The 13,873-nt window shown below is 36.4% G+C and overlaps 1 protein-coding gene across 1 annotated transcript in view; it reads left to right on the forward strand.

Moving 5' to 3' along the window:
- The first annotated feature begins 431 nt into the window (after nucleotides 1-431).
- Nucleotides 432-13,873, forward strand: part of GPR149 (G protein-coupled receptor 149) — a 71,049-nt gene continuing 57,607 nt past the window's right edge. Inside the window, exons 1-3 of the mRNA XM_073879969.1 lie at nucleotides 432-1,549; nucleotides 2,490-2,682; nucleotides 7,660-8,117. Coding sequence (XP_073736070.1) covers nucleotides 536-1,549; nucleotides 2,490-2,682; nucleotides 7,660-8,117 — 1,665 coding nt within the window. The 5' untranslated portion in view covers nucleotides 432-535. The remainder of the gene's footprint in view (nucleotides 1,550-2,489; nucleotides 2,683-7,659; nucleotides 8,118-13,873) is intronic.

Below are 13,873 nucleotides of genomic sequence, written 5' to 3' on the forward strand. Positions count from 1 at the left end.
TCTCTCTCTCTCTCTCTCTCTCTCTCTCTCTGTCTCTCTCTCCTTTTGGCTTGTGTGTGTCTCTCTCTGAACCCGCAAAGCTGAAACCTACCTGATAATCTTTCTGCCTTTGAATCCAGCTCTGGAACCAAATGCATCGCTTTACTGCTCTTAAAAAGTGAATAGAGTTTGATTATCTCAAGCTACAAGAAGGACATAAAAGGAGCCAGACATCATTGTTTTTCAATCTACCTGAGGAGCTTTTTTCTTTTACGCCAGAAACTTAATGGTTTCAGGAGGAAGTTTTTGGTTCGTTTTTAACTGGAATGTTGAAAAGTTTCTTATTGATGCTTTAAATGGAACCCAATTTTTAAATATGGGTTGAGTCAGATCTAAAGGAGACATGCTTGATCATTTTCTGCTGGACTGACGGGGGAACATCTAGAGGGAAACTTGGTGGGAGAGAATGAAATCTGATTTGCAACTAACAATCATGCTTTATTTTGAGAATATTTACAAACTCACTGAAAGGGAAATTAAATATTAACCAAAGACAATGCCTGGATTTTCCAGTAACTTATCAACAAATGACTCTAGCGTGTGGAAAGAAAATAATTCGACGAACCTTTTAAATCCGCCAAGAACTTCAAATATCTATCTTTTTTGCCTGACATGTTTAATGACTCTTACAGCCCTGGTGGGCAGCATTTATTCACTAGTCTCCCTGCTGAAAATGCAGAACAGAACCATTGTGTCCATGCTTGTGGCTTCCTGGTCTGGGGATGATCTCATGAGTGTCCTGTCGGTGACCATCTTCATGTTTTTGCAGTGGCCAAACGAGGACCCTGATTACTTCCAGTCTCTGTGTACCACCTCTGCCTTACTGTATTTATGCCAGGGCCTCTCAAGCAACTTGAAGGCGACTCTCCTAGTCTCCTACAACTTTTACTCGATGCACAGGGCTGTGGGGAGCCAGGCAGCCTCCAGAAGATCCGGCCAGGTGCTCGGCGTGGTGCTGACCGTGTGGGCAGTCAGTCTGCTGCTCTCCGCGCTCCCGCTGTGCGGCTGGGGCACCTTCGTGCGCACGCCTTGGGGTTGCCTGGCAGACTGCTCCAGCTCCTACGTGCTGCTCCTCTTCGTTGTGTACACTTCGGCTTTCGGACTCCTCGCTGGCCTCTCGGTTCCTCTCACTCATCAGTTATTGTGTTCGGTGGAGCCGCCGAGACTCCACGCCAACTACCAGGAAATTTCCCGCGGAGCTTCCACTCCTGGGACCCCTCCAAGCAGCGGGAGAGTGCTTTCCTTGTCCCCAGATGATGCTCCCGGCCCTGCGCTTCCGTGTTCTGGGGGATGCTCTCTGAGCTCCGACACTGTATTTGGACCGGGTCCACCAGTGAGGGCACGGCCCGAGCAGAGGCCGGAACACCAGGCTGCCGCTGTGGTTGGAGCCTGGAGGCGGGAGAACCGGGGGACTCTCTATGGCACCAGGAGCTTCACCGTGAGCGTAGCGCAGAAGCGCTTCTCTTTGATCCTAGCGCTGACAAAAGTCATCCTTTGGCTGCCCATGATGGTAAAAGTGCAGTTGCTCAAGCGCGCGGGTGTGTGTACCAGACAGTGTGAATGCGTGTTGGGACTAGCGTCCTTGGTTGGGAGAGTCCCCAAGAGACGCGCAGTTAAGTCCGTTTCCAACTGTGGCTCGCTCGGTTTTAGAGACGCACTTGGGAGGAAGGCAGCTCACGGGTAGAGCTGGCTGGCTGCGAAGCCTTTGCTACTAAGTGCTTCTCGTTTCAAAATTGGGGAGGGGGGCAGGGAGCGCTTTGGGGCGCGGAAGACGGTTTTCCTAGATCTATGGCGGCCAAGGGTGTTCTCGTCTCTTGTAGCAATATCTGGGAATATTCAGAAAAGAAGGGAGGTAGTAAAAGGGTTTCCTAACCACCCCCACCCCTCAATCCTCTGTCATCCCTTTCTCTCCACTCCATTTCTGCCGAGTAAGGTCTCCGCCTATCCTCAGCAGGGAGAGAGATTGGAGAGGCACGATCAGAAGTCGAAAGAGAAGATAGGGGGCCAAATAGGCTTTTTGTTCAAGCCTTCAAGAGGGAGGCCAGTTTTGACTTGGGAAGGTGGCGCCCTGCTGTGACAAGCAGGCTGGGGGCGGGGGGGGGGGGGTCCAGGGATGTGACAAAGGCCATCTGGAGTACCAGGTGCAGGTTTCCAGTTTGCCTGCCTGTTTTCCTGGTAGCATCCCCAGCATTGTAAATTGTGCTTCCAAAAGAGACCTGAAGTGGCAGGGGGCACAGACCAGGCACCCAGAAGTGGAAACCACCCTGTGGTCTAAATCATCAGGGCTCATCCCAAGGGATCTCAGTGGTGCACCACCAAAACAGGGCTTCTGGCTCTCAGGCATGAAGGGAGCCTGGAGAAAGTGGGGTGGGGCAGCATGCTTGGGGGAAAGCCTTCGCAAAGTGGACAATTTTATCCTGGGATAGGTCTGAAGCTCTTTGCCTTTGCAGATCCACATGATGGTTCAGTACGTGGTGGGGTTTCAGAGCCCTCCCTTCGAGACACTCAGCTTTCTACTAACCCTGCTGGCCACCACTGTAACCCCAGTGTTTGTCTTGTCCAAACGCTGGACCCACTTGCCCTGTGGCTGCATCATCAACTGTAAGCAGAACGCATATACAGTGGCATCTGATGGGGAAAAACGTAAGTCCTTGACAGTGTGGAGATTGGGAGCAATAAGCATACAGTCAAACACAGAAAAGTGGTCTGTTGCGAAGTCGTCTGAGTAGGGAATGACGAATCCAAGGACAAATATAAATGGTAAATAAAGGGAAAAAATTATAATGTGAAACAATTCTTAGCACGGTGTTGGGGTAAGTTTTAAAGGAGACAGGTTTAAAACAACTCTGTGAAGTGCTTGCACACTGAATAATTATTTTAGGGAAGAAAGGGATAGACAGAATTTATCCAACACAGCGTGAAGTCAAAAAGGCCCTTAGATGCTTAGATATCCACCTTAGTTCTTAGCCCAGAGTAGAACATCAATTCCCTTGCCAAGTCTATATAAGAAGCCTACATCTGAAGAGAGATTAACTCTTTGAAAAGTTAAAACACATTATATAATAGCCCATTATTTTTTTTATTATGTTATGTTAATCACCATACATTACATCATTCATTGTTGATGTAGTGTTCCATGATTCATTGTTTGCAAGCCCATTATAACTTAATGGAACAGAATTTTTATTATTTTCCTTCTTGTATACTTCCAGGGTTTTGGAAAGTTTTCAAAGTAGAGTGCCTGAAAATAGTTCAAAAGCAAATTTTAAGGGGGGCCTGGCTGGCTCAGTTGGTAGAGCATGTGACTCTTGATCTCAGGGTCTTGAATTTCAGCTCCACATGGGGTGTAGAGATTACTTAAAAATAAAATCTTAAAAAAAAGGACAAGAGGAAAACAAGTTTTAAGTGCATGCCTGTACTTTCAGAAAACACAAAAAACTCTCAGTTTCAGAAGGGAAAAGGTGGAGTATTTGTCCATCTATGTTCATGTATGAATATAGCCATCCTAGTTATATTAAACAGACAACAATAACAACAAAAAACTATATTCTAAAGAGTATACCTAGAATGGGAGTGGGGTCAGTTATAAAACTCTCTAGAATGTGATTGTTCCCATACTGAGACAGGAAAAGTTGAGGACCTTTGTATTTTGTATATTGACCTTTGTATTTTGACTCTGCCAGGAAGAAAAAGGATATTAGTTTGTCATTCCAGACAAAAGATAGGATGTTCTACCATTTAATGTCTAAAAAATGTATTAGTGTATGCTGAATTAACTGTTTCATTAATTGTTCTTTGCTCAGAATAAGCAAGTATATTACTCTTTAATAGAGAAAAAAAGGTAAACAAAATAGTTCATCTCAGACTATTTCAAAAGTATAGAAACTGGAGAATATGAAAGTATATTCTGCAATCAATTCTACAACAGGGTTATTTTATAAACATCAATTAATCATGAACTGGTCATTTTCCATGTATTGATGACATTTAAAATTTAATATGTCTAGGTATTTTTCAAATGACCAGGAGATTTCTTTAGTTTTAAGGATGCCATAAAGTTTTATTGTTAAAATTCATCTATTTCTTTAAAATAAAATAACCATGGAACTTATATAACAATTATGTGCTTCTGGAGATTTAATATCTAGAACAACAAGTGACACAGAAAATTAATAATAAATCCTTCGGGCCACATAGAACATATATAAAAATCATTTACAAGCCTGGAAGTTCTAACATTCTATCAAATGTTAACATTTTGCCACTGAATTAGTAAGCCAGAATTGTCTTATAGTATTTAAGATTGTGAGAGAGACAATGAAAGTCCAATGTCAGAGAAAATGAAAAGTTTCAGTGAAGTGACATAGGGCAGTCATTTTTAAGAGGTAAAGGATACCTATTATTAGAGCTGAAAACAAAGCAATGCAACAGACCTATCACTGCAAATGGTCTAGGAAGTATTCTATCTTGTACTGCACAAGATGGAAGAGCCTATGGCAGGCTGACAGAATCAATAATTACATTAATATCTCACGTTTGAAGTTAAAATCATGCCTTTCAAGTTCAAAATAATATTTTTCCTCTAAAATTACCATCGCTCTTATTTGTATTTAAAATTTCAGGGAAGAAATTCCCTGAAAAACATAGGTTTATAAAAAGAGGCATGGCTTCAAAAATCAAACATTGTGAGCACATTAGTTTAAAATGCTTGTAGTCCAAATGGCTCCATTCTCTTTTATGATCCCAGGTTCTGCCATAGGGAAATTCTGAGAACAAGAATGATGTATTTTCACTGTCTGAGAGAGAACACATCCTATATTTTCCTATTGCTAGGATGACACCAGAACAGAATTTCAAAATCCCAAAAATGTTCATCCTCAGGTAGGCAAGTGCCTGATCAAGTGCCTTGATTCTTTGGGAATATGGCTTCAGTTTTACATTTAGGCTTTTTCTCTTTAACAAACTAAGATTCCCCCTTTTACATTCTTTACAAGGGAACTCCAGAAACAAGGAAGCTTCCTAACTCATATCTGCCATAGGTTCATTTTGCAGATGTAAATATAATTCTACATCTCAGCCTTAGTGAATGGAAATGAAGAGACATGCAATCAAAAAATGCATGTCAGTAATGGGCAATAAATTGCAGATTAATAATTCTCTCCTGTTTCCAACATTAACCTGTATTACTAGTGTCTCAAAACAAAAGTATTTAAAATAAATGATTTTAACACAGAGGTCTCAGGTGGAAGACATATGGGAAGGATATGGTTTTCACACTCATTTTGTTTGCATGAGATGATGTTTTCTTTTTTAATTAAATAAACAGTTAAAATATTTTCAATAAAATCAGATACTGTTTTTATTTTAAATAAAATCAAAGTATCTGCTAAGTGACGTATTACTCTGAAGAATTATTTATTTTTATAAGCTGATATAATTACTTATGTTTAAAATTGCAATTAGTGAGATATGGTTAAAAGCAAAAGACTAAAGCTAATTCATGTTTCATCCAGGGTTTAGCTTTTCAGAACAAATACATTACATTTATTTATTTATTTTTTGCAAGTATAGTGTAGACTTCAAAAGATCCTGACTGTATTCTGACAGTCTTTAAGTTTCTGGTAAGTTATTAGTCAAACATTGTCAATTGTTATATTGTTATAACCTATTATCTCCCTTAGTTCCCTCAGTCAGAATGTACTTTTAGTTCTCTCATGGGTCTAATTATCAGTAAACCAATTTCACATACAGGTTAGCAACTCGAATTCTGGAATCAGTTGGCTTTTAAGTTCAAATCTCTTTACCAGTTAAGTAATCTTAAGTAGGTTTCCTCTACCAGTCTGTTTTCTCAACTGTAAAATAGAATCAATACAACTTTTATTATGTAGGGTTGTTGCTATGTTAAATGACATGACCTATGTGTATAACTTAGCCCTGGAGTTCTCTGCTTCTCCATGGTGTCCAACACAATTGCACTTCCTTCTCAGAGCCTACCTCAGACTACCTCTTGCACTTCATGACATGGAAGCAGATTCTCCATTGATAGTCTACACACTCCTTCGAAAACATTACTCACTTTTGCTTTACATATTTCATAATCATAATACACAGCTAATAAAATACATTGTCACAGACATCAATTTTATTGTGTTATATGATAAAATTGGGATGAGTTTTTGTTTGCTTACTGTCCTTGAATTGACAATTTGCCATTTTTTTAGTTCCTTCAGCTTCCACACCACTGAAGGAAGTTAAAAATCCCAACTTAATTTTACTGGACTATATTACTAGAAAAAGTAAATAGAACTATACATAAAAGTGTACAGAATATTAACATGTTTCTACTTTTCCAATTTCTTTGGACAGAAATTCTTGTTTGTGTTCTGGTTGGAACAATGACTATTTTGGCTCAAATAATTAATGATACCTATAAGTTCTATTTTCAGTCAGCAGAATTGCTTTGTAAATCTTCAGTTCTGGGAAAATTTCAGTAATAGAATCAGCATGTGAATGGCACTAGGATATATTGTAAAATGAATCAAATTTTATCTGTTATTCCCATAGAAATTTTATAACTTTTCATAGATTTTTCCACCAAGGATAGCTAAATGTCTGGTATAATACATAGAGCTATCCAAGAAGAAAAATACGTTGAAATGAGCCGTGTTTTGAAAGATGAAAACCAAAACATTAAATTGCATTTTGTCTATCACCTTGATGTAACTTCATTCTTAATATATAAAATAATCTAGTATTTAATGATATTCACACATAAAAATTATATCATTTTGTTTCACATTCTCACTTGTTATTCTTCTAAGACTTTGTACCATATCTACCAACTAGTAGTACTATATTAGCATTACAGTAGCATTACAGTTTGCTTGGCTTAAACCATAAAGTTTTATGCATTCCTGCTATTTTCATCTTGTAATTAATCAGATTTAGAGACATGCTGTAAAGTGCTTTAGATCAGAGAAATATAAATCTATTCACTATTTTTTACAATTAATTCCAAATTTATTTGTATCAGAAATGAAAATGTTATTTTAAGAAGTTTAAAAACTATTGCAACATTTCCTAATTTTTAATGTATGCATTTATAAACATAAATGTCAGGAGTGGCATACTTCAAATATTTAACACAGTCATAACTGTTGGTGATATTGTCAGCTGTCAGCTGAATAACTTATATAATATTAAGACCGTCTTAATAACTTCTAGCAAAATAAAATTTATAAACAATATCTTTTATCCCCAAATAAAGAAATGTACAGATAACTTGTAGACTGAAAAAGCTAAAACTAAAATGAATATATGTGAGAATTTTTGAATTTATGGTTAAATTTTTGTTCATTAAACTGCTTAAAAGACTGCAGAGTTCTTGGAATTGTATGTATTTTAAGCCCCTCATTGTACAAGTGAGAAAAGTTAGGCCCAGAGTGATAAAACACCTTGAATTGATAAGGTATAATTGCTTTGCATAATTGACAGGAAATGAAGATAGTTTTTAAATTCTTAGTAATCAGTTTGACTACACTTTCCTATTTTTATTCACCATATATATCTAATTGTTGTTTATATCTACCTTCCTAACCATGGAACTTTGTTTTTACTTAGCCAAGAGGAGAGGCTTTGAATTCAGTCTATCGTTCCAACGGAGTTATGGGATTTATAAAATAGCACGTGAAGATTACTATGATGATGATGAAAATTCTACATCCTATCACAATCTCATGAATTCTGAATGCAAAACTACAAAGGACTCTCAGAGAGACACTTGTAATATCTTCAATGCCATAAAAGTGGAAATCAGCACCGCATCCTCTCGGGACAGTTCCATACTAAAAGGGATCAACAAATACACAAATACTGATATTACAGAGACTAAGCAGGAGTGCCACAGTGAAAAGTGCGTTGATCCACTGCTTTCTGAAAAAACAGGAGATGTTATTAACTATGAAGAAACCGCCTTTTTGGAAGGGCCAGAAAGAAGACTTTCTCATGAGGAGAGTCAGAAACCAGACCTTTCAGACTGGGAATGGTGTAGAAGTAAATCTGAAAGAACCCCTCGTCAGGTACAGTAAAGGTTGTTCTTTCTGTGAAATTAAAAGTGAGACCAAATATGATAGCCATGAAAAAAATGATCAGCTGTTTATTTCATTCAATCAAATCCAAGGTTAATTTCATTGCTTTGATTTATTTCCATAATATTAAATTTTATTTCAAGGTGTTCTTTGAGGGACTTTAAAATTTTTTAAATTACACATTTTCATTCAAAATCTGTATGTTTTGGGATTGGCAGAGTTAAACAGGTTCTTTGAAAAGGCTGTAGCTTTCTAATTTAATGTCAAGTAATCTGTCTAAATTCAGACTAGACTCTCAGAAATTGTTTCAAATTAGTTAACCTGTAAGTCTTATTTTTCCCTCTCCCACCCAAAAAGTATTATTCCACACGTGCCCAAGGGAAGTTTTCTTTATAAAGGCAAATATTTATACAGCTAGTGGTGGGGAGGGTAGTCCTGCTGCAACTATACTAGACAGCTTGCCTATTAGTCTTGCTAGAACTAGTCCCTCCAGTACTTAGCAGGGAAAAAAAAGAGCTATTCCAGAATATACCCAAGTGAGCCTTTGTAAGCTCTGCTAAATGTCCTATCCTTTTAAGGATAGAAGAATGGCTTTATGTTTTATAAAACTGAAAGAATTTGCACCTTAATTTTGTCCCATTTTCTCCTAGGTTCCAGCCTGCCTAGAATGATGAGGAATACTTCTTATTTTGTTGAAACTGTAGTGTAATATTGATGTGAGATTGTTCTTTACTCCAAACTCTCATATCTGGCAATTAAAATTGCCCTTGCTTCCCACACTACTGAGTACTAGGGAGAGGAGCCTTTTTCTGCAAGATTCAATGGAAATCAAAGTCCACTTGTCAATACAAAAACATAATTCCAGAAATATGTGCAAGGAATAATACATTCATTGATCAAAACATGACCACATATCACCAAATATGAATATGGGCAGAATACTTTGTGACTTCTTTTATTCTCAGTGATAATTAAAGCTACTAGTCTTAGTCTAATATCACCATTTAAAAAGTAAGTTGGATAGGGGCACCTGGGTGGCTCAGTTGGTTAAGTGTCTGCCTTTGGCTCAGGTCATGATCTGAGGGTCCTGGGATTGAGCCTCAGCCATAATGGTATCCCAGCTAAGAGGAAAATCCCTACAGTTCCATCATCAATTTATTCCTGAATAATCTAAACCTCCTGGTTTTCTTGCACTTAAAAATTGTTAGGTAATATTCATGACAAAATGGTGTGTGTGTGTGTGTGTGTGTGTGTGTGTGTGTGTGTGTGTGTGTGTGTCTATGTATGTATGCATCCCGATAACCTGCAAATACCTTGGTGTGCTATTTCTCTGTCCCATCCCCATGCTTACCCCTTAGGAATTACAGCTATCCTGAATATTGCTCATGCTTTTTGTTTAATTGCTTTATCACAAGTGAGTGCATTTCTAACACAATATATTATTTAGCTTTGCTTATTTTGAACTTTCTAAAGATGGTGTCATACTGTACCTAATCTTCTGGGACTTGCCTTTTTCCCCACTCGACATTTTTTTAATGTATTTTGTCAAAATATTGGAAATTATCATCTAAAATATCACAACTTATAGCCCTCATTTAAAAGTTTGATTATAGTTTGGAGAGTATAATCAATTAACTACCCTAGAAACTTATGAAAGGATCAGACACTTTATACTGTATTATGAGCATAATCTATATGTAGATCTTATAAATCAAAAAAGAAAATGATATATAGAAGGCACAAAATTTTGATCAATCTAAATCAAATACCAATCTATACCTTTCAACTACAAGGATTTGCTTAAGTATTAATATTTTAATATCTGTGAAGAACAAGTAGTTCGGGAAATTGATCTAAAATGGTGCTTGTGAAAAAATGATTAGTGAAAAAATAGAGAACATTCAGGAAAGATAAAATTTCTATTTTCAGAGACTAACTGAAATTAAATGAAATACTATTATAAATGTTCAAATAGCAGTAAGAAATCCTTAAATTATAGGCTGATGTTATTGATATGACTTGCCTTTAACAAAATTGCCTCCAAACTTGAAGGTTAACATGTAACCCAAATACATTTAGGGTTGAAAAGCTTATGAAAACTCTTCCATGGCCAAAGACAGGTTTTCCTCTGTAACCTATTCTTCACCAGCAGATATTTCATGGGAGTAGATGGTGACTTAGAAAGCACTTTCATTTCATCCTTTTCTCCCAGGTACCTTTTTTGCTCTGAAAGCAATGTTAACTTATGTATCTTAAAATGATACGCTAAACTTCAGTGGACACTACAGTAAGTTTATAAAAATACTATCTCTTCTGATTTTCTATGTCAAATATTTAGGCTCTATCTATCAGTTCATATTAATTGCTCTACAATTTATAGTGTGTATTCTTTGTTCTTCGGGTTAAAAAAAAGCAGGTTTGATTTAAAATAAATATAGTGAGGCTTATTTTGACAATATACGTTGCTTAATTTTTTATTAGAGTTTATGTTAGTAAACAAATTCTCAGTGTATTTTGTTGGAAATCCTGAAAGAAGTGAAAGCATCAGATCAAGGTTAAGGTGTAAAAAAGCTGGTCATAGAATGGTTTCAGTAGGTTTAAATGTGGGATCCAATAAAATTTATCAATTGCAAGTGGTTGTAAGACTGAAATTTAGCGTTAAACTTAACCACACAATTACTTCATTTTGGATCCCTAGTAGGTAGAATCCTAAGAAGTTCACTTTTAAAATATTCATAAAAAATAGAAATGTTAGAGCTCTTCAGTTACAAAGTTTTAATATGGTAGCCGTAAGTGTGACTGTCCCTCAAATGAAATAACGATTTTCCAGAACCTAAAAGTTTTGTCATCTATGAATAAAGAAAATTGGACTTATAAAATAATTTGGCGGCTTGTGGGTGATCACTCTAATTTTCTCTTCTAATATAAAGCCCATCAATGAATTCCATTTTCTTTTCTTTTAATGTGTTATCTTAAAGCTCTAGAAACTCATTTGATATAATAAATCAGAAACAAAGATATGCTGTAACTATGCCCCTTAATCCCTTTTATAATCCTATCATCAAAGCATCTGAAAGGTGAAAGGTCCTCCACTATGCCAGTAGAATACAGAAAAACAGAGTCTGAAACAATCCTTCTCAAATGAGAGACCAAGCAGGGGAAAGTGATTACATTTGAATTAGCTACACAAACCACTTAGCATAAGGATGAATAAATAAACAAGAACTAACTTTAAAGTCACCTGAGCATCAAAGAAATTTTATTCTCATTTTAAGAAAAATGTTTTAACTATCTAAAAATAGTTTTACAAAGCAAAGTTGTGTTTGCTAACAGAGTGAAGCAGCAACATTGGTTTCTATAACTTTTAAGTATTATTATTTCTTTAAATAATTTTCATTAAAAACTGTGGAAACCAAGTCAAACTAGATTATTTTGGGTTCTTTACATTAGAGCTTCTCAAATTTTACCGTACAAATAAGTCAAATGGAGATCTTGTTAAAAGGTAGATTGTGACTGAGTAAATCTAAGGTGGGCTCCAAGATTCTGCATTTCTGACAAACTCCTAGCTAACTCTGATAAAAATAAAAAGTCCCATCCCAGATCTATAGAGTAAAAATCCCCAGTTGGTTCAAAAGCACATTAAAATTTAAGAAGTACTGCATTAGTATCTAATCCCTGGGAGATAAATACTAGTTTAAAGGGCAGGGCAAATTAATTCCTTCCATTTAATATATGCCTCATAAAGTAAAATAAGACTAGAAGAAAATACTCCAATACAATAGTCTCCCCTTATCTGTGGGGGATATGTTCCAAGACCCCCAGTGGAAGCCTGAAACTGCAGATAGCACAGACCCTACATATACTATGTTTTTTTCCCCATACAAACATACCTAGATACAGTCTAATTTATAAATGAGGCACAGTAAAAGATTAATAATAATAACTACAATGACAGTAATATACTGTAATAAAAGTTATGTGAGTGTGGTCACTCTCTCAATTTCAAAATATCTTATTGTACTATACTCCCCCTTATTGTGACAATGTGAGATGATAAAATGTTATATGATGAGATGAAATGAGGTGAGTGACATAGGCAGTGTGATGCAGCATTAGGCTACCACTAACCTTCTGATGCTATCTCAGGAGGATTATCTGCTTCTAGACCGTGGTTGACTGTGGGTAACTGAAACCACAGAAAAGTGATACCTGGATAAGTGAGGGAGCTACCTGTACATATTATCTCTTACCTCTCCTAAAAACAGTGCATCTTCTCTTCATTTTTTAAAAAAATAGACTATTAAAAATTAAATCAGGCATAAAATATTAGTGTTTCCTGTGACATTGTCAACTTAATAACTGTAAATGCTTAAACCTATTCTCTGAGTAATTTTTGACATTTTACTGAAGTGACCGTAGGAGAAAAATTCACTTATCACCTTCTATTTGTAGCCTGAAGGCAGTCATTCTAACACAAATGACTGTCTGGAGTATACATATTTTATATTTAGCTATATCTATTTGTTAGAGTGGTTAGTTCATTACTCACTGTTACACTTTCTTTTTTTTATAAACATTTATAACTTCTATTGTTTTGTGATTATAAAGTAATATAATTATTGTAGAAAATTTAGAAATTGCTGATAAGCAAAGAAAAAACACCCAATTCCAACTACCCAAAGTTAACCACTATTTACATTTTATCATATAAAACTTGTTTCTTTCTCATGCATATATTCTTTTTTTTTTAAAGATTTTATTTATTTATTTGAGAGAGAGAGAATGAGAGATAGAGAGCACGAGAGGGAAGAGGGTCAGAGGGAGAAGCAGACTCCCTGCTGAGCAGGGAGCCCAATGCGGGACTCGATCCTGGGACTCCAGGATCATGACCTAAGCCGAAGGCAGTTGCTTAACCAACTGAGCCACCCAGGCGCCCCCTCATGCATATATTCTTATTTTTGACAAAAACAGGATCACATTGCATATACTCTTTTGGAATCCGCTTTTCTTTGTATAAGAGTATAATTTCCACCTGCTTTAAATTGTTCAAGCACTTTTTGAGATTATCTGGTACAGTTTAGAATGGCTGTTTGGAGTTCAGCTGAAAACTCATCCATAAATGTAAATTTGTTCTCAAGTACTTCAAGTCTTGATAGTTGAAGCTAAGGGGGTTTCCTTGTAAACTACTTCAAATATTTCATAACAAATGTGTAATCCTCACAGCATGTATCACTTGCTTAAATGAAGTAAAACTGAGCTGTTTAATTGTTGACTTTCTACAAATTCAAGGGGATTGCCATTGGATCAAAGCTTGTGTGGAATTTTATAATTCACATTTTAAGCTAAGAATTTTGTTAACATTCTCAAAAACACCTCGTGGTTTAAGGAGACCTTAAAAGGTTATATACTGGAACTTCCCATTTATGGCTTGAATCTCTTCTACGACCTCCTTGTGGTCGTAGTGGTTGAGTGGTTATCCCTTACTTGAACTCAAATGCCTGGAAATTCACTACACTTTTCAAACTTTTTATTGTGAACTAATTTTAGACTTACAAAACAGTTTCAAAAATGGTACAGAGAGTTTTAATGTATCCTTCATTCAGCTTCCACTAATGTTAACATGTTATATGACAATAATGTAATTATCAGGAAATTAATAATTGATTTATAGGCGTTATTTCAATTTTGCCAGTTGTCCTGCTTATGTTCACTTTTTGATCCAGAATCTAATCCCAGATGCCATATTG

The sequence above is a fragment of the Callorhinus ursinus genome, unplaced genomic scaffold, assembly GCF_003265705.2.
Source record: "Callorhinus ursinus isolate GAN/ISIS: 27379988/994484 unplaced genomic scaffold, GSC_fseal_2.0 scaffold1, whole genome shotgun sequence".
NCBI lineage: Eukaryota > Metazoa > Chordata > Mammalia > Carnivora > Otariidae > Callorhinus > Callorhinus ursinus.